Source organism: Myotis nattereri (genome assembly GCF_964212035.1).
Source record: "Myotis nattereri genome assembly, chromosome: 12".
Lineage (NCBI taxonomy): Eukaryota > Metazoa > Chordata > Mammalia > Chiroptera > Vespertilionidae > Myotis > Myotis nattereri.
The window spans coordinates 81820754-81846420 of record NC_138087.1 but is presented as its reverse complement, the minus strand read 5'-3'; the positions used below and the strand labels follow the sequence as shown (position 1 = coordinate 81846420).

General features: G+C 65.9%; 1 protein-coding gene and 1 long non-coding RNA gene across 5 annotated transcripts; one reads left to right on the top strand and one right to left on the bottom strand.

The window, feature by feature from the left end:
• Positions 1 to 11007: 11007 nt before the first annotated feature.
• Positions 11008 to 17440, top strand: DIPK1B (divergent protein kinase domain 1B). Of its 2 annotated transcripts, none has more exons than XM_081103488.1 (5): positions 11008 to 11158; positions 13811 to 13948; positions 15227 to 15334; positions 15460 to 15636; positions 16245 to 17440. In XM_081103488.1, the coding sequence occupies exons 1-5, from the start codon at positions 11096 to 11098 to the stop codon at positions 17049 to 17051; spliced, it is 1293 nt and encodes a 430-aa protein (XP_080959614.1). In that variant the 5' UTR covers positions 11008 to 11095; the 3' UTR covers positions 17052 to 17440. The 2 variants fall into 2 exon arrangements, with proteins under 2 accessions (XP_080959614.1, XP_080959615.1); XM_081103489.1 differs by having other exon boundaries at positions 11037 to 11158; positions 13814 to 13948.
• A 2091-nt stretch (positions 17441 to 19531) lies between these two features.
• Positions 19532 to 22780, bottom strand: LOC308527700. 3 transcript variants are annotated; one of them, XR_013996646.1, is made up of 4 exons: positions 22512 to 22780; positions 21584 to 21677; positions 20422 to 20495; positions 19532 to 19827 (listed from the first exon to the last, which is right to left on the bottom strand). It is a non-coding gene; the product is annotated as an uncharacterized lncRNA (long non-coding RNA). The 3 variants fall into 3 exon arrangements; XR_013996647.1 differs by lacking the exon at positions 22512 to 22780 and adding an exon at positions 22244 to 22379; XR_013996648.1 differs by lacking the exon at positions 22512 to 22780 and adding an exon at positions 22003 to 22199.
• Positions 22781 to 25667: the final 2887 nt, after the last annotated feature.

Genomic DNA, 25667 nt, shown 5'->3' with positions numbered 1-25667 from the left:
AGAGGGGCCCAGGAGGTGGAGCGGCACCCCGAGGCCCCTGGCCAGCAGGGTGGGGGGGAGGGGGGAGACCGAGGTGAGGGCCTGAGAGCCCAGGGCCCTGCCCAGCCCCCTCCCCGCAGGGGATCTCAGCCCAGCCCTTCCTCTCTGGGCCCCAGTTTCCCTATCTGTGCCCAGGGACAGCGGCAGGCTCTCAGGGGCCTGGTGAGGTGAAAGGGACAGGCTGTGTGCGCGATGCCAGCCGTCAGCAGCTCTGCCCCAGGCTGGCTGCCCTCGGCCACCTCACCCCTGGTCCAGTTGGCGTCCGGACCAGTCAGCTGCCCCAGGGCTCCCCGGCCAGCCCCAGGCGCTGCCGGGCCTCCGCCTGCCCCGCCGCCCCTGGTGTGGGCTGCTGGCCGAGGGGCAGCCTCTCTGGGCCAAGGGGCCTCAGAGGTGCCCGCGCCCTGCTGTCCTGCCCCGCACCACTGGCAGGCGGGGCAGCAAGCCCCAGGGAAGGGGCCGGGCTGGGGTGTCCTCTCCACTCTGAAGGCCGCAGCCTGCCTCTGACCCTGGGGTGGGGAGGCGGGCTCCGACTGACCAGCCTCCTTCCCCCCGCTCCCCCCCTGAATTCACTCACTGCCCTGGAGAGCTCCGAGCCGCCTGCTGTCCCCACCAGGACTGTGGCCGGGCAGGACGTCCTTTCTCTGGTCACTGCCCATGGTGTCACACCCGGCAAACCCAGTCTGGGGACCCAGACTCGCCAATCTAGGGAGCAATGTCCCCTCTTGGTGAGATGAGGCAGAAGGTGGGAGGCCCACACAGGCCCTCCCGGGGTCTCCCCTCCTGCTGCAAGCCAGGTGGCGACGTAAGACACATCCAAACCTGAAGAGAATTCTAATAAGAGCTTACTTTGGCCTGGCCGGTGTGGCTCAGTGGTTGAGCATCAACCTATGAACCAGGAGGCCATGGTTCGATTCCCGGGCTGTGGGCTGGATCCCCGTGTGGGGCGTGCAGGAGGGAGCCGATCCATGATTCCCTCGCATCACTGATGTTTCTTTTTCTTTTTCTTTAGAGCAAAGGTGGAGATTTATTGAAGAACAAATACAAACCTCATCATTAATTTTCTCTCTCTCCCTTCCTCTCTGAAATCAATACAGAAAACAAGATAAACATTTTAAAAAGGAAGGGCCAGGAGGAAGACGACATGGAGTGGTGGGACTGCAGGGCAGCGAACAGGTGCTGTGCTCGGTCGGTCCAGGGTGACTCCCCTCTCGGGTGTCTTTCCGGCATCCTCGCCGAGGTGCACCGGATGGAACAAGGCGGGTGGCTCAGTACAGAGGCGGCAGGTCCGGGCGTGGCCCCTGTGAGCTGGCCCCCAGGAATGTGTGAGCATCACCCTGGGAGGCCGCTTCCCACACAACCTGCCTGTCCGTCCACAACGTGACGAAGACGGGGAGCCTCGTCCGGAGCGGAGCGGGGGGCCGAGGGGGAGCCGCTGGGAGCGGAGGGAGCCCGGGACCACCGGGCACTGCACCTGCCCCCGGCCCCCCGGAGAGCGCAGGCCCGGCCCTCTGGCCTTTGACCTTCCCCACACCCTGCACCACGGAGGTCTGGACAGCTGAGTCCCACGTCACGGGGCGTGGGCGAGGGGCCGGCAGGTACCACCGTCAGTGCTCACCTGACTCAGCAGGGCAGGTGCGGCCTCCCGGGGACCCATCCGGGCGAATTAGTCACTGAGCTAATGAGCGTGGAACGCGCTGCAGCTTCCGCCGCACCCAGAGGGGCCCCGCTGGCTCACGCTGGCCCCAAGGAGGGGCCCCCCACCCAGCAAACACAGCACAGGCCGCGGGGGGGTGCCCGGCCCAGGGAGCACGTTCAGCACAATTACGCCCGAGCAGCTGGGGCGCACTTGTCCTGAGAAATGTCCGTCGTCGTGTGACCTCTGTGGAGGGTGAACCCCTTGGCTTTGGTCTGCCCCCCTCCCCCCACCTCCCCCCACCCTACCCCCTGACTAGGGCCTGCCGGGGCCCTGTGCTCACCCAGGTTCTCGCCACTGTCACCCCACCGGGCTGGGCGGCACTGCCCTCTAGTGGACAGTCCGGGAGGGAAGAAGCAGCCAGCAGTGGAGGAGGATGGGGGGAGGGGCTCCGGGTTCCCGGACCTCCCCCTCCCCCGTGGGGTTGGGAGGGGGTCTGGGGTGTGGGGGGGAGGAGAAGCAACCACCTGATAGTTCACCGGCCCCCACCGCCCGGGCGGCTGCCCTCGGTGAGCACACTGCCCCCCGGACTGCAGGCAGGGCCGGGCTTGGTGCCCCCGCCGTCCGCCGGGAGGCTCTGCCCAGGCCACTGCGGGTCCAAGTGGCGCTTTCTCCTTCTCTCCGTCCCATCTGAGCTCAGTTTCGTCCTCCGACTCCCCGCGCCACGGTCCGAGCAGGTGCCCCTCCCTGTCCCCTCGGGGCCGGGAGCAGGGAGCCCCGCCAAAAGGTCTCCGGTCCCCCAGGCTCCATGCCGTGGCCCCTGGAGGCTGTGTGGCTCTTTTTTAATACATATATTTTTAGTATATTTTATTGATTTTTTACAGAGAGGAAGGGAGAGGGATAGTTAGAAACACCGATGAGAGAGAAACATGGATCGGCTGCCTCCTGCACGCCTCCTACTGGGGATGTGCCCACAACCCAGGTCCATGCCCCTGACCAGAATCGAACCCGGGACCCTTGAGTCTGCAGGCTGACACTCTGTCCACTGAGCCAAACCGGTTAGGGCTTTTTAAAATATATTTTTATTGATGTCAGAGCGGAAGGGAGGAGGATAGAGAGAGAAACATCAGTGACAAGAGGCAATAATGGATTGCTGCCTCCTGCGCGCCCCCCACTGGGGATCCAGGCCACAACCCGGGCCTGTGCACTGACTGGGAATCGAACCGTGACCTCCTGGTTCATAGGTCGACGCTTGACCACGGAGCCAGGCCGTGCCCTGGAGGCTGTGCCCACAGCACCGTGAGGGGGAAGCCCACATGGGTGCTGCCCGCAGGACCAAGCACAGAACCCCGGCAGGCCCTGCCTCCAGCCCAGCGAGACCGCGGGGTCCCGGGTGCGCCCAGCCCTCGCGCTGCGCCCTGGGGGACCTGCCTTCTGAGAGCAGCAGTCCCGACGCTGCAGGCAGCTGCCAGCTTCCCTTCACAGGGACCTGGGGGGGGGGGGGGAGACTCCCAGCGCGGCCGGCACCCTCCTGTCACTCTGCGGCTTGGACAGGGCGTGCAGGCGTGACAGCAGGGCTGGGTGACGTCCCTGAGACGCCCCACACACCCACAATCCATTCGGACGCACCCCAAGCTCAGTCCCCGTCATAGACTAACCCCATTCTTCCTCACCGGCTCGGAGTCCTCCAGAGTGAGGTCACGCCAGCGCTGGGGCGTAGCCAGCCCTCCCTCCCCCCCTCCCCAGCTGCTCCCTGGGGGGGGGGGGGTGTTCTGACCAGGAGGAGCCCTGCTGCCCAAGGCCCCAGCCCCCAGGACCACGCCTTCTCAGGCTGCATCACCGGGAGCCCCGGAGGGTCTGTCGGCTGCGCGGTGGCCTCGGGGTTCAGGGCTCAGGTTTTGTTACTCTCCTTCCCACCCCCAGCTCCAGAGTCCCCGGGACGTTCTCGGGAAATGCTGAACGAACGAACGAACGAATGAATGAACGAACGAACGAATGAATGAACGAATGAATGAACGAACGAATGAACGAACGAATGAATGAACGAATGAATGAACGAATGAACGAATGAATGAACGAACGAATGAACGAATGAATGAATGAACGAACGAACGAACGAATGAATGAACGAACGAACGAATGAATGAACGAATGAATGAACGAACGAATGAACGAACGAATGAATGAACGAATGAATGAACGAATGAACGAATGAATGAACGAACGAACGAATGAATGAATGAATGAATGACTATCCAGGTCCCACCCTCCTCAGGGCTGGCCTGTCCAGGGCCCGGAGCCCCGGTGGAGCTCCCCGAACATTCCAGCCGCCTCTGGGCCAGGAGGGGAGCGTCCGGGGGCCTAGCCCCTCACAGCCCGCGGGACGGTCAGGCCTTGGAGGGGGACACGGGGTGGGTCAGCGCGGGGCGTCCTAGGGTAACGCCATCCGTTGGAGCCCTGAGTGCGGGGCTGCCCCGCGCCCCACAGACCACCTGGGTCTCAGAGGGCCAGCAGCGCCTCAGCCGCTCGCCCAGTGACGGGCCAGGACCGGACTGTCCGTCTGGCTCAGGCCTCTGCCTCGGGCCACAGGGAATGCCAACCCTCGCCCGTCAGTGCCCGGCAGTGCCAGCCCCACACCAGCCGCCAGCCTGGTGCACAGGCAGCATTCAGGGGAAGGGCAGCCCCTCCCTGTCCTGTGTCCTCTCTCCCGCCTCCTCCCCCAACCCCTCCCCCCCCCGCCCCTTGCCCTCCCCTCCCCTCTAACCCCCCTGCGCATCACTCCCTTCTTCCAGCCCCATCCTGACCCCCGCTGGCCCGGCAGGAACTTCTGTGACAGACCCTAACCCGACCCTGTGCCTGGGCCCTGCATGGTGAGCATTTGTGTGAGTCTGTGTGTGTGTGTGTGAATCCATGTGTGTGTGTCTGTGTGTGTGTGCATGTGTGTGGATGTGGGTATGTGTGTGGGTGTGCGCGCATGTGTGCATATGTGTGGGGTGGGTGGGGTATGCATGTGGGTGTGCACGCGTGCGTGTGTGTGGGCGTGTGCATGTGTGTGTGCGTGCATGTGGGTGTGCGCGTGTGTGTGCGCGTGTGCATGTGTGTCTGAGTGCGCCCCGTGCTGGGTGGGGGACTCCAGCAGCAGTTGGGCCCAGGCAGAGGCGGACTCCCTGGGCTGTGGCCACAGGGACTTGGGGTCCAGCAGAGACCCCGACGCTGATGGGGAGGTGGGGGGGGGGTCCTGGTCCAAGGCGGAGGCCCGGCATGGAGGGGGCTCGAGTGAGCCTTCAGGTCAGAGGCCTCTGAGAGGGCCGCCTGAGCTGGGAGGTGGCGGGTGGGGGTCCCGACAGAGGGCAGCCTTGGCTACGGCTCCCAGGCAGAGAGCGCAGGCGCATTCTGGGACTGAAAGAGGATGGGGCTGGGGGTTCCTGAGAAGGAGGCCCCACAGAGGCTGTGTCGGGAGGCGGGCGGGGGGCTCCCTCCCCGGGCACTGCCCCAGGCTCCTCTGGGTCGGTGCTATTGTGGGGGCGAGGGGGGGGGGCTGCCTGCACCCGTGTCCCCCAAACCCCCAGCCCCTGGGAGGCTGCGTCTCCCTCAGCTACCCCCAGGCTGGGCTCTGTGCGGGGGCCACCGGAGAGCAGCCTCCGAAGCCGCGCCTGGACAGGGTCTCCTGCAGGACGCTGTCCGGGTTCGTGACTAGGGAATGGCACCCGCCAGCCTGTGGGGACAGACGTGCGCCAGCTCCCGGGGCCGCCGGCAGCGACCGGTTCCATGACCAGGCCCTTTGGGCAGCAGAAGCTGTGCGGCCCTCACCCGGGCCCCGGGCCTGGGCCCTGCTAAAGAGCAAGCGTATCCCCCAGGCCCCGGGCCCACCCAGCACCCCAGCGATGCCGCTGCCTGCCGAGACGCCCCCCCAAGAAGCCCAAGGTGTCGGAGGGGGGAGAGAGGGACACGTCTTCCTGAGCCGAAGGGCAGCTTGTTGCCGCGGTGACGGTTAGACCGTTAGGCAATTTCTCTCCGTCAGCAAGGCCAGAGCCCAGCGTTTAACACCTTTCAGACCGCAGAGAAATCTCTAAGACATACGCCAGGGGCCGTCCGTTGTTGGGCAAACTGCACGTTATTTAAATCATCATAACTACAGATCATAATGCACTTTAGGTGTTGTTTTTCAATAATTATAACATTTTATTTACAAAAACAATTAAACAATTAAAGTTCCTGTACTTTTTTAACGTATGGTACTGCGTGAAACATTTTCCAAAAGCGCCAGGAACTTGAAGATGAAGACTATTCGAATGACCAAAATGCAATGTAACTGCAATGCGCTATGGGCTCGTGCAATTACATAGTTTTTCGTAGATTGACCTGCACGGTTCCCACCAATGAGATCGCTTCATTCGATGTGGACAGACAGGGTGTTGGCATCTAAGGTCCAAACAGATGGCGCACGGAACACGAGAAAGCTCGTGAGCGGCAGGAAAGGTGTTAGAACTCCGCTCAGAGCGGTGGGCCCCCAGGACCGGGCTGAGGACTCCAGTTCTACTGAGATACACGATCAAAGAACAGTGACCCCGTGTACATACATGACATGCAGGCCCTCACGCGTGTGCTGCGGGCTGTGTGTGACCGTGTGTCCACGGATCATAGCAATGCTCAGCACTGGAAGGCCCGGACCCAGTGAGGGCGTCAGCGGGTGGCGAGGGTACAGGAGACGTTTCTTTGTTCTCGCCCATCTGATCGCTGTTTGTCTCAGAGAACATGCAATCAACCCATGTCGTTCAGAACACGTGCATCGCCCCAAAGGAACCCCCAAACCCTGCAAACACTCCCCACCCTCCCCAGCCCCGGCAACCTCTCACCTGACTTGTGTGTGTAGAGTTTTTTCTTCTGAAAGTTTTAAATCCGGGGAAGCATACAACACGGGGAAGCATACAACACGGGAAGCATACAACACAGGGAAGCATACAACACGGGAAGCATACAACACGGGGAAGCATACAACACAGGGAAGCATACAACACGGGAAGCATACAACACGGGGAAGCATACAACACGGGGAAGCATACAACACGGGGAAGCATACAACACGGGAAGCATACAACACGGGAAGCATACAACACGGGAAGCATACAACACGGGGAAGCATACAACACGGGAAGCATACAACACGGGAAGCATACAACATGGGGAAGCATACAACACGGGAAGCATACAACACGGGGAAGCATACAACACAGGGAAGCATACAACACGGGAAGCATACAACACGGGAAGCATACAACACGGGGAAGCATACAACACGGGGAAGCATACAACACGGGAAGCATACAGCACGCGCCTCTGTGTCTGCCTCCTTCACTGAACGTGTTTGGGAGCTTAAAGGGCGTGTGCAGCGTGTGTCAGAATCCAGTCCCTCACGCTGAGTGCCGTCCCGCTGTGTGCGTGGCTCTGTTCACATAGACGAACGTCCTGGGTGGCAGCTGCCTGTGCCTCCGCCGTGAGGCTGAGCCCTCCGCCCGGAGGATGGAGGACATGGTTGCTGGCAGGGCTGGCTGAGGAAACTGCCCAGCCCTCTCCGCGCACTCAGCCTCCTCTTCCCCCACCCCCCCTACGGGCTTCCACCCTCCAAAGCCTGCAGGAGGGGGCAGGCGGCCGTGGGTTAGGCCTGTGGAAACAAATCGGAACAATGGCTCACGTCCTAGTTCGGGCTCGTCCAGACCCCGGGGTGACGACCTGCACATACCAACATTCACTGTACAAAACACAGGGTCCACATGGGGCAGTCTGTGGCCTCTGCACACTCGGCCCCTCTGCCTGGAGCTGCGTGCCTCCCCGCCTCCCCCCCACCCCCATCCTTTGGGTTGAAATGCAAATATCACCCTCCCAGGCCTGGCCTGGGGCTGAAGGCGTCCCCACCACAGGTGGGTTCCCCATTCTTTTCTTTCCCCCTTTTTAAAACAAAACAAATTTTTATTGATTTCAGAGAGAGGAAGGGAGAGGGAGATAGAAACATCAATGATGAGAATCATTGATTTGCTGCCTCCCGCTCGCCCCCTACTGGGGATCGAGTCTGCAACCCAGGGCTGTGCCCTGACTTCCCAATCGAATCCTGATCTCCTGGTTCATAGGTCAAGGCTCAACCACTGAGCCACGCCTCCCTGAACACCTGCCTGCAGGGAACTGGGTGACCTCTGACCTCAGTCTAGAGGTCATCAGGGTGGGGCAGTGGGCTGGGCTGTGTCTGGAAGGGCAGTGTGCCCGGGGCCTGCGTCGCCCGTTTCTCCTGCACATACTTGTGCCCGAGGCTGAGGGTACCGGACCCTGGAGTTTACCTGGACATGTGGCTGCTCAGAAAAGACTGGTTTCCCCGCCTTCTTCGCAGCAAGTCAGGTCATGTGACTAAGCGCAGGCCAATGGGGTGTGAGCAGCAGAGGCTGGTGTTTCCAGGTCCTTCTTTGCTTCCCCGCTGCTGGGGCGCAGTGTGGGGTGATGCTGGGGCGCAGTGTGGGGTGGTGCTGGCTCCGGAGGCTCACCCAGCTGCACGAAGGAGAAACCCCGCTTCTCCCGGCGTCAGCCCCTGGTTTGGGGTCCTGTGACGAAACCTGTCCTATTTCCACGGACTCCTGGGCTGCAGTGAGGGGGACAGTCTGCCCACAGGCTGTCCTCCCAGAACCCTGGGATGTGGGTAGAGAGGGCCCGGCCCGGTGTTGACCCGGCTCCTGGCGAGCTGCCTGCCTGGGACTGTGAGTGCCTCTCGGGCGTGGGCTGCACCCGCGCCCCCCGCCGCCCTGGGCGCCATCTCCCAGCCCCTGAGGCTAAGCGGTGGTCTGGTGCCTCTTTGGTTGCGAAAGCCTCCCCATCATGGGCCGGGGCCAAGCCGTAGGGCCCGCCCTCACCTCCCACTGCCCACAGGCCCGGGCTGATTTCTGACTCTCCCTCCTGAGCTGGGCCAGGCCTCCAGCAGTCATCCCCCCCCACCCCCACCCTTTCCTTCCCCACCTCCCAGCCCCAGGCCCCCCAGCCCCAGGCCTCCCCCCCCAGGCCTTCCCCCCATCTCGGCCCCAGGCCTTTCCCCCTCCTGGCCCCAGACCTTCCCTCCCCCCCCCCCCCCCCCGCCCCAGGCCTTCCCCTGTGGCGAGCCAGCATGGCCAGGGCATGCTCAGCCCCAGGGCGCCTGATGTGCCGCCCGTGCCAGCTCAGCCCGGTTCAGTGACCCTGAGAGGGGGCGGTGAAGGATGGAGAAAAGACAGACAAGAGAAGAAAGCTGGGTCTGGGTGGGACGCTGCTCCCAGATGGAGAGACAGCGCCACGGACTACAAGCCGTGTCTTTATTTTATAGCAGATGCCACGAGGCAAAGTAAGGGCGTATTCAAGATGTTTACAACGTTCTCGGGGGTTTCGATCCTACTCAGTTACATGCACCTGAACTCTATCAAGCCCAGATCACTCAGGCACGTGGGGCCGCGTGTTCGGACCACAGGTTCAAGCTCACAACCACAGCTGTTGGCTATCACTGTGCTGGGAGGGCCCTGCCCTCCACGCTGGGATTTGCACGTGGCCATGAGAGGACTGTGCCCTCTCATCAGTCCGAGGCTTGAACCTGTCCAAACCCTGTAGCCGCTCCACATTCCCCCCCGTCCTGGTCCCAGGCCTCCCCCCTAGCCCACCCCTCCCCCCCGCCCCAGGCACATTACCATCAGCTGCCTCACCCCCAAGCTCCCAGGCCTTCCATAACTTGTTTCCGAAGCCCATTTCTTCTAGGAATTTTCCTACCTCTGTGATCTACACCCTCTCCCCAAGTAAGAAAGAAAAAAAAGATTTCTGACTCCCCATCCCCTCCTCCTGGTCCCCACGGCAAGGTCGGGCAGCTTGTCCCCGAATGTGGCTGCCCAGAGAGGGGGCCTCTGTCGGGTGGGCTGTCTGGAGGGACGCTGTCCAGATTTTTTGGATGTTCCAGATCCCCCACCCCGCCCTCCTGAGAAAGGCCCTTCTTCCCCCTGGAGGCCCTGTGGCTTCTCCTGTGGGACCATCGTGGCCTTGGACCTGAGGACAGCGCCCTCGGTTGAGCACGGGGTGTCCAAGTGTGGGCCACGTGATTCAAGGTGTGGGGGTCGCGGGCCTCAGTCAGAAAACCTTTGTGATCGGGTTAGGCCAAGCCTTCTTCGATCTGTCACACACACACACACACACACACACACACACACACACGCATGCGCGCTGTCGGCAGAGGACATGAGTGCAGGACCCTACGGAAAGGAGCGCCCTGTGCTCCAGGAGCCCCGGGAAGGAGCCCGCGGGCGGCTCAGTGGGCGGGCGTCGTCCCTGCCCCGAGAGGTGGGAAAGGCGGCCGCTGATTCCGGGCTTGGTTCCCGCGGGGGCGCAGGCCGGGGTGGGGCTCCATCCCCAGTGAGGGGCGAGCGGAGGCAGCGGATCCATGGTTCTCTCATCATGGACGTTTCTCTCTCTCCCTCTCCCTTCCTCTCTGAGATCAATAAAGAGAAAACGGAAGCGACAGCCCAGAGGCCTGGAGAAAACCTTCCCGACCCCCTGTGGGGTGTGGACTCCCATCAGCGGACAGAAAGCACCCCGCAGCTCAGCTCGAGAGCCAGGAGCCAGCGCCGAGGAGAGGAGGGAAGGCACCCTTTGCCCCAGAGGCGCACAGGCCGCCCCTCCCTCCGCACGCGCAGCTGCCCCGCAGCCCGGGGAAGGCCAGGGCGGGGCGGCGGGGACGGGCCTGGGGGACGCGCTGGACTCAGGGCCGATCGCACCCAGAACCCGGGCTCCCCGCCGCGGAGGGACAGGGCTCGGCTGCGCCTCTAGAACCAGTGGCACCCCCCAGGGTGAGGGGCTGGGCGCCCAGCGTCGGTGCCCAGGTGCCCAGGCCGCGGGGCAGGGCAGGGGCGGGCTGCTCAGGGCTCTGCCCAGGCGCCTCCGGTGCGAGCGCCCACGGCTGCGCGGGGAACGGTGCGGGGACTTGTCCTCTAAGACACGGAGGAGGCCCCACTCGGGACCTGTCCCCACAGCGCCCGGCTCCCCGCCCCGGACCCGGACCCGCCGCAGGGCCTGAAGGAGGCCGGGCTCACCCGCGCATCGCGCCCCGCCCCCGGGTGTGCGGGAGGCTCCGGGCTGGGGGCGCGCGGCGGGGGGTGCGGGCACCTCCACCCGGACCGGCTCCCCGCTGCGGCGCCCGCCCTCCTCTCCGGTCCCCGTTCCTCCCCCCGCCCCTGAGCATCCCCTCCCCCGCCCTCCTGTCCCCGCCCCTCCCCCTCCCCCTCCCCCCGCGTCCCCGAGCAGCGCCCCCCGCCCCCGTCTCCGCGGAGGAGCGCGCCCTCGCGAGAAGGCGGCGGGAGAGCGCGCGCGGCGGCAGGAGCGCGGCCGTTGCGGACCGGCCCGCGGGGCAGCGGGGAGCCGAGCCCGGCGCCCACCATGCGGCGGCTGCGGCGCCTGGCGCACCTGGTGCTCCTCCGCCCCTTCGCCCGGGGCCCGCAGGTAGGCGCCCCGCCCGCCCCCCGCCCGCCGCCCGCCTCGGTGCTGGGCGGAGGCCGCGCGTGGGGTCCTGCGGGAGCGGGTGGGAGCGGGGTCGGGTTCAGGACGCCGGGTGCGTGGCCGCCGGGCGCCGGGGCCGCGATGCGCCGGGCGGGGGAGGGGCCGGGCGCAGGACCCGCTCCCCGAGGCCCAGAACCGCTCCTCTGTCCGCCACCGAAAGACAAGGCTCGCTCTGCAGCGGGAACTCGGGGCGCAGAAACGCCCCAAGAGGGACCTCCCCCACCTCCCCCAGGCACCCCGCGGGCGTTTAGGGGGCGCCTGACCCCGGGTTGACCTTGCCAAGGCCTGCCCTCGCCAGGCCCTCCGTCTGCTGGGAGCCCGGTGCCTTGGGCGCTGGCTGCGGGTTGGGGGGGGGCGGGGGGGGCGCCGCCTCCGCGGGGGTGGGGGGGGGGCGGTCCGAGCCAGGCCCGAGGCGGAGCCGAGCGCTCCGGGCGCGACTGTGACCCAGGCCTGCAGGTCGGCCGGGTCCGAGCCTTTGGGTCCCAGCGCGAGGCTGCCCCGGGGTGGCCTCCTTGGCCCAGGGCCCCCCTGAGCTGCTCCGCTCCGGGGAGACTGGGAGCCCCGGGCCATGTGGGTGACGTGTCTGCCAGACGCCCTGTGCCCGCCAGGGCCCGTGGGGAGCCCCCCCCCCATGCTCTGGCCCCAGCCCTGATGGAAGGGGCGGCCCAGCCCTGCAGAGTGGGGGGGCACAGCGGCTGCAGCGGGAGGGACCCAGGGGCCCCCTGGTCTGAGCCCAGCTCCGCCGCCCTCAGTGTCAGTGAAACCCCGCCCGGGTGGGCGGTGCGTGTGGGGAGCCACCTGTGGGCGCAGTCATGGTGCTGGCCTGTCCCCCAGCACCCAGCACCCTCCCCCCTCCCGTGGCTCCTGCACAGGAGGGAGGCCTGCCCCGCCCAGGGCTCCCTCGCGGCAGGAGGAGGGGGTCGGGCTGCTCCTGGCGGAAGGGCCCACGGGAGATGAGGACCTGGGGTCCAGCCCTAGTCGGCCAGAGGGGTCAGCGGCCTGGAGGGACATGGCGCCTGGAGGGCTGGGGTGGGGAGAGGGCTGTGCGGGCCTCTGCAGGCTCCTGCAATGGCTCTCTGACGCCTGGTCGCCCCCCACCCCACCCCCACCCGCGGGTCCAGCCTGCCCTCCTGCCCCCCAGGACCCAGTGCTGAAAGCCCACCCAGGCCCCGCCCAGTGGGAAGTACCCCGACAGCCACAACACCCCCAGCTGCTCGCCCCCCCCCCCTTTCCTGTTTTTCCTTGTGAACAAATCTGACGGAAACAGGCGCGGGGCAGGGACAAGTGGCCTGAGGCCCAACCTCCTCCCCGGCTCCAGGGGCCCCAGGGCCCCGCCCCCTGCTCCTCAGTGTCCCCCCCAGGCGCCCAGGCTGCAAGGTAGGGGGGCGTGGCCAGTGCTGGCCATGGTGCCTCCTCTGAGGACAGGCTGGCTATCGATGATGCTTCTCTCTCATCATTTTTCATCTCTATCCTTCTCCCTTCCACTCTCTAAAAATCAATGGAAACATATTTTTAAAAAGAGAAAAGAAAAGAAAAACATCAGTGGGCGGCCTCCTGCACGCCCCCTACTGGGGATGAGCCCGCAACCCAGACTGAGCCCCATCGGGAATCGAACCAGTGACCTGGTTCACGGGTCGGTGCTCAGCCAGGGCCACCCTGGCCGGGCTGTGCCTGGTGTCCTCCGCGGAGCGTCAGGCCTGCAGGGTCCATCGCGGCGGGCGGGCGTCAGGACCCCTCCTTCCTGAGGCGGTGAGACTCCCGCCTGGAGCGCCCGCCGAGTCCGGTCGCCTGGCAGGGGCCCTGGGCTGTGCCCCCTTTGGCTGCGGGGAGTGTGGGTGTGTGAGGCCCGGGCTCCAAGGCTCGGCCGACTGTGCGGCCAGGGCGCTGCCCTCTGCCCCAGCGGCCTCCGGGGCCCAGCGGGAACTCTCCCCCCGCTGGAGGCCGGCGCCTGCCCGGCGTTCTCCGCCCACTCTCATCAGAGGTCGCTACGGAATGAGGGCAAGACAGGAGGGAGACGTGTAAAACATCTTTATTCGGCAAAGTACAGAGCTGACTCCCCTCTGACCCCCGTTTTGAAACTGATTTTCTACCTGCCCGTGTGTTTATTGAAAATGTATTTTTATTGCCTGGCCAGGTGGCTCAGTGGTTGAACGTCGACCTGTGAACCTGGAGGTCACGGTTCGATTTCGGGTCAGGGCACAGGCCCGGGGTGCGGGTGCGATCCCCAGTAGGGGGCGTGCAGGAGGCAGTGGATCAGTGATTCTCATCATTGGTGTTTCCATCTCTCCCTCTCCCTTCCTGCCTCCTGCACGCCCCCCACTGGGGATCGAGCCCGCGCCCGGGCCTGTCCGACCCGAAATCGAACCGTGACCTCCAGGTTCACAGGTGGACGTTCACCCACTGAGCCACCCGGCCAGGCTGCCCATGGATTTACAGTCACAGCCTGGGCACCTGCCCCCACCTCCGAGTGTGTGAGCCGAGGGGTGGGAAGGTGGGGAGGCCCCCGGGCGTCCCTGGGCCGCGCAGTGCCGGTGCTGGGGCAGGAGAGGGGGTGACACCCCCAAATGTGGCGCTTCCCCCGTGTTCCCCCCACAGCAGGGCCGGCTCCCGGGCCTCAGGGTCAAGTACGTCTTTCTGGTCTGGCTGGGCGTCTTTGCGGGCAGCTGGCTGGCGTACGTGAACTACTCGTCCTACACGGAACTCTGCCGTGGGCACGTGTGCCAGGCGGTCATCGTAAGTGTCCCCGTGGGCTGGGCATGGGCTCCGCCCCTCCCCGTGTGGCCTGGGCGGGCCAGGCAGGGACCCGCCGTCCTCTGAGGCCCTGAAGTGGGTTTAGGAGGGACCCTCCGGCTGGCGGAGGAGGAGATGGGGTGGTAGGAGGAGAGCAGGGCTGGGGGCGCCCTGCAGGCACCCAGGGGGGCACGGCTGGTGCCAGGGATGGACAGATGGGCGGACTCCAGAGGTTTGGGAAGGAGACGGGAACGGGCAGATGTTGGTGACCTTGAGGGCCCCCAGCTGCCTCAGAGGCTCCGCAGCTCGTCCAGGCCACACCCGGAGGGCAGGCCCCGGGCTCAAGGATGGGGTGCTGCTCTCCGCGTCCCCAGTGCGGCCCAGACTGCAGACGGGAAACGGGCCTCGAGGACACACCGCCCACAGTCCCTGGCAGCCACCCTGGGGTTTGCTGCAGAGCAGACCCCTTGGGGTGGGGGCCTCCCTCCTGGGGGTGGAGGGTGCGGTTTGGGATTTTCTGTTTTCCCTTCCCCGTCGGGCCTGCCACAGCCGACGCCGCCCTCACATGGAGCCCAGGCCTCAGCCTGGTTTTGTCCCGTCCTCCCTCCTCCCCGCATGGGTGGCGCTGTGCTCCCTTGCCTCTGCCTCCTCCGGGCCTGGCTGGCCAGGCCTGGGCTCCATGGCAACCGAGGGCACCTCAGAATCCACTCCGGTCCCTGCAGAGGGAAGGGCCGGCTCGGCTCTCTCACCCCTGCCCTGTTCCTGCCCAGCAGCTACTCTGGAGCCGACAGGATGGCTGCTGAGAGCTCCCCGCTGTGCCTCTGGCTGATGGGTGGTGGGGGTGGGAGGGGCTGCAGGGGACAGACAGTCCAGAGAGGCACTGGGGGAGCCTGCCTGCCTCAGGAGGGGGAGGCAGCTGGACTGCATCACCTACCCAGCTGGCACGTGCCCGCTGGCTGTGGGCTCTAACCGGGCACCTGGGCAGCGGTGAGGGTGCGTGTCTGTCCCGGCCTGGCTGCCTGCTCAGCAACTGAGCCAGGAGAAGCCGGTGTCTCCGGATGGAGGGATGGTGCAGGGACAGACGGAGAGCTCAGTGCGGAGAGCCAGCATTGGGGCCCTCTGAGGAGCATGTGGCCCAGGAGCCAGGGGCCCTGGCAGACGTGATGAGGGCTTCGGCCACCGCCCAGGGGTACAGCATGTAAAGGGGGGGCTCGGGGCGGCCAGTGTTGGAGCCCCTGAGCCCCGTCTCCCAGGCCACTTCCCAGCCTGTCCTCCTCCTAGTGTGACCAGTACCACAAGGGCATCATCTCGGGCTCCCTGTGCCAGGACCTGTGCCAGCTGCACAAGGTGGAGTGGCGGACCTGCCTGTCCTCTGTGCCCAGCCAGCAGGTGAGCCCGGGGCGGCCAGGCCAGGGCTGGGCCGGGAGGCCTCCCCCGCGGTCTGGGGGCCTGGCTCAGAGGCCTGGGTGCAGCGGGAGGGGGACTTCTACATGGGGACCCCTGCGCCCACCCAGGTGTACAGCGGGCTCTGGCAGGGCAAGGAGGTGACCATCAAGTGCGGCATCGAGGAGAGCCGGGGCGCCGAGGAGGCGGCGGAGGCGGCGCCCCGGCGGGAGCTGGTGCTGTTTGACAAGCCCACGCGGGGCACCTCCATCCAAGAGTTCCGCGAGATGACCCTCAGCTTCCTCAAGGTCAGCCGCTCTCGGGGGGCTGCGTCCAGTCCATGCCCAGGGCGTGTGCACAGAGCAGGAGGCAGGCCTGGTGGGGCCTTCCGGGGGTCAGGCTTCTGGCTGGGCCCCAGCTCCAAGCATCAGGCTCGCCCACGAGGCAGGGAGCACCCTGCTCCCAGGGTGTCAGTAGGGAGAGCAGGGCTAGCTGGGTGTGCACGGGAGGTGGGGTGATAGCTGGGTGTGCACGGGAGGTGGGGTGATAGCTGGGTGTGCACGGGAGGTGGGGTGAGAGCAGGAGAAGCGACTGGCCCTGCCCAGCAGGCTCTCACCTCCGTGCTGAGGCGCCTACCCCCCAGCCCCTGAGCCCTGATGGAGACACGGGGACACAGTCCTCGGAGCAGCTCCAAGAGATGCTGGTGGGTGGGCAGTCAGGGTGGGCTTCCAGGAGGCGGCAGTTGGAGGCTGGGCTCCTCTAAGCTGTTGGATGTGCTGGGTCCTGGGTGCAGCCCACCCGGCCAGCACCGGGGCACCTGAGGGCCTGGCACCCACACCAAGGCCGGTGTCCTGCCTCCTTAGCCACAGCCTGGCTCTGAACCACTGTCCCCCTTTCGTTTGGCCCCAAACTTCAGGCAAACCTGGGAGACCTGCCCTCGCTGCCTGCGCTGGTGGGGAAGGTCCTGCTCCTGGCCGACTTCAACCAGGACAGCCGGGTGTCGCTGGCCGAGGCCAAGTCGGTGTGGGCCCTGCTGCAGCGCAACGAGTTCCTGCTGCTGCTGTCGCTGCAGGACAAGGAGCACGCCGCCCGGCTGCTGGGCTTCTGCGGGGACCTGTACGTCACCGAGGGCGTCCCGCCCGGCTCCTGGCACGGGGCGGCGCCCCTGCTGCGCCCGCTGCTGCCCCCCGCCCTGCACCAGGCCCTGCAGCAGTGGCTGGGGCCCCCATGGCCCTGGCGCGCCAAGGTGGCCATCGGCCTGCTGGAGTTCGTGGAGGAGCTGTTCCACGGCGCCTACGGGACCTTCTACATGTGCGAGACCACGCTGGCCAACGTGGGCTACACGGCCACGTACGACTTCCGCATGGCCGACCTGCAGCAGGTGGCGCCCGCGGCCGCCGTGCGCCGCTTCCTGCGCGGCCGCCGCTGCGAGCACAGCACCGACTGCACCTACGGGCGCGACTGCCGGGCCCCCTGCGACCAGCTCCTGCGGCAGTGCAAGGGCGACCTCCTGCAGCCCAACCTGGCCAAGGTGTGCGAGCTGCTGCGGGACTACCTGCTGCCCGGCGCCCCCCGCGAGCTGCGCGCGGAGCTGGGCCGGCAGCTGCGCACCTGCACCACGCTCAGCGGGCTGGCCAGCCAGGTGGAGGCGCACCACTCGCTGGTGCTCAGCCACCTCAAGACGCTGCTCTGGAAGACCATCTCCAACACCAAGTACTCCTGACGGCCGCCCGCCCGCCCGCCCGCCCGCGGGGCTCCCGCTGGGGCTGCCGGACAGGACTGCCCGTCCCCCGCCCGGGCCTTCAGCCGCCCTGGCCCCGAGCCTCCTCCCTCCTCGCCCGTCACGGGCGAAAGCGAGGCTGCAGGGGCTGGGCCGGGCTGTTGTGTCCAGCCCAGGGGTCCTGTGACCAGGGGCCCCCTTCCCGTCCCGCCCTTCCCCAGGGTCCAGCAGCCCAGATGGAAGGACTGTTGAGCAGGAAGGAGGGGCTGGAAGGGGAGGCAGGAAGGAGGACCTGGAACCCACCAAGGGCTGGCCAAGGCGCCCCGCCCAGGCTGAGTTGGGTTTTCTTACTTTCAAGATCATCGGATGTAAATAAATAGCTTTTCTGTGAATGCTGTTCCCCTCACTGTGCCCTGGACCAGGCCCCCTGCCGCCCAGACCACCCCTGGCCGCCTGGGCCTGCTCTCGCCTCCTGCACAGAGCACTCCAGTTCAGGGTCACGGCTACCGGAGGCCTCAGGGGCGGAGTCTGCCTGGCCCCACTCCTAGAGCCAGCCCTGGGTAGTCATCTGGGATGAGGGGGTGACAGGATGCTGGAGGTGGACCTTCCTGATTGGTCCAGCCCCCACCTGAATGGGGCCCGGGCCCAGCTAACACGCGTGTTCCTAGCGCTCACCCTCCCGCCGCCTCCTCAGACACCGGTGTAACGATTGCCCGCGGATCCCCGTTGGGGTGGAGTCCACGTGTAGGACTGCGCTCTGGGCAGTTAGAGGCTCCGCTCGCCTTAAAGCAGCGGTTCTCAACCTGTGGGTCGCGACCCCTTTGGCGGTCGAAAGACCCTTTCACAGGGGTCGCCTAAGACCCTCCTGCATATCAGATATTTACATGACGATTCATAACAGTAGCCACATTAGTTATGAAGTAGCAACGAAAATAATGTTATGGTTGGGTCACCACATGAGGAACTGTATTTAAAGGGCCAGAAGGTGGAGAACCGCTGCCTTAATGTGTGGGGCCGCTTAGATGTGGAATTTTAAAAGTGTTAATATATGTTTATTGATTTCAGAGCGGGAGATCGAAACCAGTGAGAATCATTGATCTCCCCAGCTGGGGATCAAGCCTGCAGCCCGGGCATGTGTCCCGACTGGGACTCTGACCCTGGCCTCCTGGTTCGTAGGGACGCGCAGCCACTGAGCCACTGGCGGGGCTGGCTGTGGACTTCCCTCAATAGGCTGTATTGGAAATTGTGATTTTGCAAGTTTAAGAAAACAGCCAAACCACAGCCTGGAGCCGTGGTCGGCAAACTGGCTCGCGAGCCACATGTGGCTCTTTGGCCCCTTAAGTGTGGCTCTTCCACAAAATACCACATGCGGGTGCGGGTGCGGGTGCGCGTACGGCCCAGGCGCAGAAGTCGGTTTTCGGCCTGGGAGGGTCTCTTTTGAAGAAGTGCTGTGGATATTTGGCGCTGTTGACTAATGAGTTTGCCGACCACTGGCCTAGAGATATGAAAAAACCCAGAAAAAGGTGTCCTGAGTGCCTGAAAAGTTACTCTATTTGGAAGTGACCTCTCGTGTGTCCGTTATGTTTAGGGTGAGAATGTAACCCCAGCGACACGGGGACCCCTGGTGACACCAGGGTGCTGGAGGTGCCCCCTCAGAGCAGAGCAGCCAGGCCGGCACAAGGACAAGTGGGCCTGCTGGACACGTGCCCAGGGAAGTGTGTGCAGCCGCGGGCGCTCCCGGTGAAAGACCCTCTACCCCAAGCAGCTCGGGCAGGGTCACTAGAGACCCTCAGACACCACTGGGGTCAGAGGAAGGCTGCACGCCCGGCCAGGTTCCCAACACAGCGGTCTCCACCCCGTGTCAGGCCAGGAGGCGGCACGGGACTGGGCAGGAGGGGACAGGCTTTGAGCAGGACCCCCAGCTGCCCGTCCCGGGCTGTACAGGAGGCGAGAACCTTCCCCGGGCAGCCCTGTCGATGCTTTGGTGCTGAAGTCTGGAGGACCCGGCCTGAGGGTCAAGTCCCTCAGGCGCAGACACTGCAGTGCCCTGGCCACCCGGAACCGTGAGCGGCCTGGCGGCCGACTTGCCCCTCTGGACCCACAGGCTCCCTGGAGGGGACACAGGGCTGAAGGGGCAGCGGCCACAGGCTCCTGTGAAGCCCAGGGAGCCGCCTCTCCCATGACCCACTTCCTGAGTGAGTCCACCAAGCTTGTCTGGTGTCACCTATGGCGAGCACCACACGACACTGTCCCCGCCCCCTCCCAACTGGCACGGGCACGGGCAGCCCGTCCTCCGTGTCCTCCCACAGGCACGAGCCGACACGTCATTTAAAACGGGCAACGAGTCCCCTCGCCACAGTGGGCCTCGTGCTGGAGACCATCACACAGGGCAGCTTAGAACCACGTGACGCCCCCAACACCGCACCGTGGAACGACCCCCACGCCCGGGGCGTCTCCTCCGTTCCCTGGATCAACGCGCACAGTCAGTGAACAAACACGGCTTCCTTTATTCAAGAACCTGGACACACGCATATAATTGCAGGGTCACCTGGCACCTCGCCCCTCGGAACATGTGAATGAGCGTCCCCAGCAACAGCGGCCAGAGGTGCATCTGCTGCCTCCCCAGCATCCGGCACAAACGACTCCACCCGCCCGAGATGCTGCCACCAGCAGCATGAGGTGCATCCGTCTGTCCTTCTGTGATGTGAGCCAGGCAGCCTGTTCCACGCGCTCTGCTCTCAACCAGAGGCGGCGCCGGGCTGGTCCACAGGAGCCCCATCTGTAGAAAGAAAACCAGCCAATTCTGAGGACCCTGCAGCGCCCCCTGGGCTGGGCCATCACCCTCAGCTCACCCCCCCGCCCCCCCCCCAACCCGCAGCCAGAACAGATGCTCCCTCCCTCCCAAACCTGGACCCGGGGCCACAGAGATCGAGGGCAGCAACACACGTGCTGCCATCTCCCAGAAGCCCCTGCTCCCCACTAGGGTTACACGGCTTTGGGGGAGCCAGGTGTTGTGAGAACTCGGCCTCCTGCCAGCAGCCAGAGCTTGCACCTCAGAAATCACCGCCGGCCGCTCCTGACCCCCAGGCCGGTGAGGGGACAAGTCCTCGCTGTCCTACAGGACCGAGCTCCTGGGCGAGCTGTCCTCGGCCACCGACCACCGGCACCACCATGCAGGCAGGGAGCTCGGCCTCCAGAGGTCAAGGGGCCTCACCACCAGCCCCCCCACCCAGCACTGCCAGCCAGCCCTCCCTCCCCCAGGGCCACCGCGCCCCCAACACGTGTGCTGCTGGGGGCCACGTGTCCTGGGAGGGCCACACGGGTCAACTCTCACACGGAAACATTTTAGGAAACAAGGTGCAAAGCGTCTCACCAGACTGGAACCAGGTGGTTCTGCCTTGAGCACGTGGCCCCATCCTGTCTGGCTGCCAAGCACCGAGCTCTCAACTGCAAAGGACAAGGACAGCGGGTCACACCTCCACCCCCCCCCCCCCGTGCCCTGGCTGGGAGGGTCACTTACCATTGGCCCACTGAGGGCATCCACGTGGGGCCCGACTCCCACCTCAGACAGGCAAATGCTGGGCGCCGACCTCTGGCACCCCCACCCCTAACTGACCAAGCCCCTCCCGCTCCCAGAAGTTCTCTGCTTGTCTCAGGGTCGCTAGTGTGGGTGCTCATGTGCCAGGTGGCTCCCGACCGCCCACCCAGGGGCAGGGAGTGCACACGCCCAGCCCTCTGAACCCTCCAGGCAGGAGCCCTGTGCCGCCAGCCCCACGGCGTCTGCCACCTGCACCCACACACCCGCTGAGGTCCCGCCCGCGGTTCCCAAGCGGAAGCCTGAGCACAGGTCCCACACACCAACCCCAAACGCCAGCCGGCGGCGCGCCAGGAATGTCAGGCCACAAACCATTCTCAGTGCCCACGGTTCTGAGCAATGAGTGTAGAAATAGCCACTTCCTCTGTGCCCGGGCGTCACAGGTGCAGCAGGCAGCCGCGTCTGTGGTGCCGGCAGGTCCAGCACCCGCAGGGCAGCCGCCCCACCCCCCACTGTTGCCTTTCTGACCCCAGGCGGGCACCCAGAGCAGAAAGCAAGCACCGGGCCGCCCACTGTGGCCCCCGGTTCAGGGTCTGAAGAGCCTGGGGAACACGTGCAGCCAGGAGGGCGCGCCCTACAGACTGCTGCACCCCTCGGGGCCTCCCAGTGAGGTCCCCACAGCGAAGGGAGGGTGTCGGCCCCGGAAGCGAGTCCTCGGGGACGTCAGGCCTCACTCGCCCGAGGTGCCCCTGGCCTGCGGCACCGTCTGGAACCTCTAGCAGGATTTCGGGTGCGTTGGGTGCACAGCCATAGACTTGCATTAAGCGGCAGGGCAGCTACCCACCCACACCCGCAACACTCACACCCACTGAAGGCTTTGAATTACCGGGTCGCTAGGAGACATTTTTTGCCCCAAAGGAAAATTTCGCTGCCACTTTTCTTACCCACGTGGCAGTAAGCAATGCTCAGACCGTCACCGAGCGGCCCCAACCCCACTCACCTTCCCCACTCGGCCCTGCGCCGGCTCCTACCTCCGGCCGTCAGACGCATGCGGGCCGCGATCGGGGGGAGCCACGATCGGGGGGAGCCGCGACCTAGGAGAATCGAGGACCTTTTACCCCACGGGCTCGGGCCGCTCCCCCGCCAGCAGCCCAGAGAGCCCCGTGTCAGGCCGTCAACCATCCAGGCGCCCACGGCCAGGACGCTGGGCGTAGGCGAGCCTCTCTGCTCTCTGCCGCCTCATGACGCAGGCGCGGCACGGCAGCCACACCTGCAACGCCTCTAGGGGCAGTGCGCGCGCGGACAGCCCACGCTCCCCCCGCCCCCCCGGGCCCGCGGCCACCGAGGCCTCCCACGGCAGGGCCTCATCTGCCAGCTGCACCGGGGACCCCGCTGCTCCAGCGCCGACTGTGGGCTCACCGGGCCCAGGACGCCCTCCCGGAGCCCGGCTGCCAGCAGGCAGCTCCCCGGAGCGGTCACCGGGGCCACACGGAGGGGGCGGATGCAAGACCAGGAGGCACGCGGCCGGGGAGCCGCCGGACCGCAGGCGACCGGGCACCAGGCCCCCGCGCCAGCCGGGGCGCCGACCCCCCTTCTCCAGCAAGAACACGTGGCCCAAAGCTCGGAGGCGTCCGCAGGCCCCCGCCCGCCGCTCCCTCACCGGCCCCGCCGCCTCTCCACGGCGCGCGCCACCCGGAGGCTCCAAACCGGCAGGCGGGTGCGCCGGGGCCGCGGACCCCGGGCCGCGCGGAACAGCCACGGACGCAGCCATTCCCGCCGCCCCGCCGCCGGGAAAGAGCGCGAGAGAGCGAGCGGCGCCCTTTATAGCGCGGACGGCGCCCCGAGGCCCAAGCCGCGCCCACCGCTCCCCGCCGCCGCAGCGCCCCCTCGCGGCCCGCCCGCGCCCGCCCCGCAGGCCGGACACCCACCCTCCGGCCGGCGACTCGGTTCGGGTAGTTGCAGCTGCAGGGCTCGTGGGGGGTGCGACCCTGCAAAGCGGGGCTCGGGAACCTGCGCCCGCGGTGGCGGATGCGGGATCGGCCGGCCCGTGCGGACCACCTGCAGCGGCGCTCGCGCTCCGCGGTGTCTAGCGTGGCCGCGCCCCGCCCCGCGCGCGGTGGCCCTGAGCCGGGGCCGCTCGTTGGCTGCGGGACAGGGGCGCCGAGGAGAACCCGGCAGGACTCTGCGACAGCGTGTCTGTGGGGGCCGAGCGGAGGGAGGACCCGGGGCACCAGACCTGCCTCCTGGGCCGGCCACTGGGCCGAAGTCTGGGCATCCCCTGCGGTGCCCAGTCCCTGGCCAGGGGGTGCCCTCCCCTGGGGACTGCAGTGCAGAGACGGAAGGGTCCTGACTTCGGGGGACAGACGGGCTGGCTGGGCGGGTGGGAGAAGGACGCCCCCTTCCTTTCCACCCACCAGCCTGGCGGAAGCTGCGTCGGGAGGGACCTAATTCTCCAAAATAGCGAAGTTTCTAGAGCTCTGCAGAGGGACCCGGGGCCTCCCACGACTCCCCCTGGCCGCTGGGATCCGTGCGGCACCCTCTTGTCCTGTCCACCCCACCCCCACCCCCAACCCCCGTCCCCACGCTCTGGGGCTCCAAGCAGCAGCCACACTGCTGACCTGGGTGCCGTCTGGTAGGTGGGAGCCTGGTGCTCCTTGTCTTGTCCTGCTGGGACCAGAGGGGCTCGGACAGTGGTGGGCACCCCCTTTTAGAACATTTCCTGGGGCGCACGGCAGCGTCACCCGGCCCGTCACACCCAGCTCAGCGAGGTGGCTCGAGCCTGTGGGAGTCCCTGGCTTGGTGCTTGCCCACTGAGGGCCCCCAGCACGGCCCAGGCACCCCAGCTGGAGGGGCACATCGGAGCTGGGCTTTGGGTCATTCTATGGCAGTGGTTCTCAAGCCTGGCTGCACATTAGAATCACCTGGGCATCTTTCTAAAATCCTGATTTCTGGGCCTCATCCTCCAGAAATTCTGTTTCTTTGTTATGGGGTGGGGCCACAACATGAGTAACCAAGAAACAGAATTTCCGGAGGATGAGGCCCAGAAATCAGGATTTTAGAAAGATGCCCAGGTGATTCTCATGTGCAGCCAAGGCTGAGAACCACTGCTCTATGGGCTGCACTGCAGCTTTGACTTTTTCTAGTTTCGCGCAGTGAACGTGCTGCTGCACAGACCAGGTGCCCTGCGTGACCTCATCCTAAGCAACACGTGTGTACACGGCTAACACCAGGGAGGAGCCTCGTATGAGAACCAGCTGCCCCAGAACATGGCCGGGGAAGGAAGGGAGCGGCAGGCGGGACACACGGCTTCTGAGGTTCGGGGACCCCGGTGCGGGCGGCGCTGACACCGGGACACCATTCCGGACCGTGGGCCGCTCCTCCGGGCCACAGTCTCCCCTGAGGACGTCAGAACTGGGGGGTTCCTGCCCCAAGCCAATGCTCATGTGCAGTGCCCCCAAAGCGACAGGACATCGTGTCCTTGTCCGTGGCCTCAGGCGGGCGGAGAGGACTCACTGACACGGGGTCCGGCCCTGCCTCTAGGAGGGTCTGTCGGTTGGGCTCTGGGTCGTTGTGTCCCACCAGATTTGGGGGAGAGAGGCTCCGGAGGCTGGGGAAGCAGGGGTTCCCCAGGGTCTTAGGGTCTCTCATTCCCCAAGCAACCCCCACGGGAGGCGGGCCTGCCATCCCCCACCCCGCTGCCCTGCCTCAGTTTCCCACCTGTCCCCCGAGGGTTGCATATGCAACAGCCTCAGCCCAGCTCAGCGTGGACACGGGCAGGGCTCCCACGCGGCGGGGGAGGGGCGCACGAGCCTCCGTGGACACGGGTGGACCCAGGCGGATCCCACGGAGACAATTAGGCGTGGCCCGCAGTTGAGCGCACGTGACCCCGCCTCGCTGCGCGCATGTGCCATTCCAGTGACGCCCCTCCCCCCAATGGCAACACAGCTCCGGCTGGTCCCCAGTGTCCGGGTCCAGGCCACCTGCTCTGTACCGCCTCACCTGCGGGGGTGTTTGGAGGGTCCTGGGTCCTGGGGACCTCGTCCTGTGCGCTGTGGTGTGGAGGACGGAGTGTGGGGTGACGGCTGTCTGAGAACTCGGCCCTGGCACCGCAGGCCGCCCCTGTGCGAAGGCGTCTCCCCGTCTCTAGTCGCCAGGGCCTGAGCGACTGATCTCTGAGCCCGAGGGACCCACTGCTTCCCGCTGTGAGCTGGCTCCGTGGGGAGCGCTGCTCGGGCCTGGCCCTTGGTCCTGGAGCCCTGCCTGCTGCCTCCCGGGGACCAGGCCACCCGCTCCAAGACCAGCTGCACCCTGTCCCCTCCGCCCTGTGACAGGGGCCCTGTGCCGAGCGGCCCTGCAGGGAGAGCTGACCCAAAGGAGCGCCACTGTCCCCGCCCCGACTGGGCGCCCGGTGGCAGATGCCCACCTGCGTCCCTTCTCCTGTGAGGATGAGCTGGTGGGGGGCGCACACCTGCGTCCCTTCTCCTGTGAGGATGACCTGGTGGGGGGCGCACACCTGCTTCCCTTCTCCTGTGAGGATGAGCTGGTGGGGGGCGCACACCTGCGTCCCTTCTCCTGTGAGGATGACCTGGTGGGGGCGCACACCTGCTTCCCTTCTCCTGTGAGGATGACCTGGTGGGGGGCGCACACCTGCGTCCCTTCTCCTGTGAGGATGACCTGGTGGGGGGCGCACACCTGTACTTCGTTGCAAGCTCCTCCCCACCCCGGCCCTGGTCAGGGCTCGTGCAGGAGGCACCCAATTGATGTCCCTCTCTCTTTCCCTCTCTCCTCTCTCTTTCCCTCTCCCTAAAAGTCAATCGAAAAATATACTCAAGTGAGGATTCACTAAACAAACAAACAAACACAAAGAAACCGTCTGGGAAACCCCACGGAAAGTCAGTACCTTCACTTGGCCTGAGGGCCAGTCCGTGCGTGGGCCACGGGGGACCTTTCGGTGAACCTGTCCTATGTGGAGAGCACCCCGTTTGGGGCAGAGGGAGGGGGTTTCTCGGCTTCCCAATGAGAAAGGGCAGGGGATCAGATGCCAGAGAAGCTCCCAGCATGCCCTGGGGCCAGCCGGCTCCCTC

Coding starts and splice junctions, on each gene's coding strand:
- DIPK1B (XM_081103488.1), top strand. CDS start 11,096: ATGCGGCGGCTGCGGCGCCTGGCGCACCTGGTGCTCCTCCGCCCCTTC. Junction 13,949..15,226: donor ACGTGTGCCAGGCGGTCATC/GTAAGTGTCCCC, acceptor TCCTCCTCCTAG/TGTGACCAGTACCACAAGGG. Junction 15,335..15,459: donor CCTCTGTGCCCAGCCAGCAG/GTGAGCCCGGGG, acceptor GCGCCCACCCAG/GTGTACAGCGGGCTCTGGCA.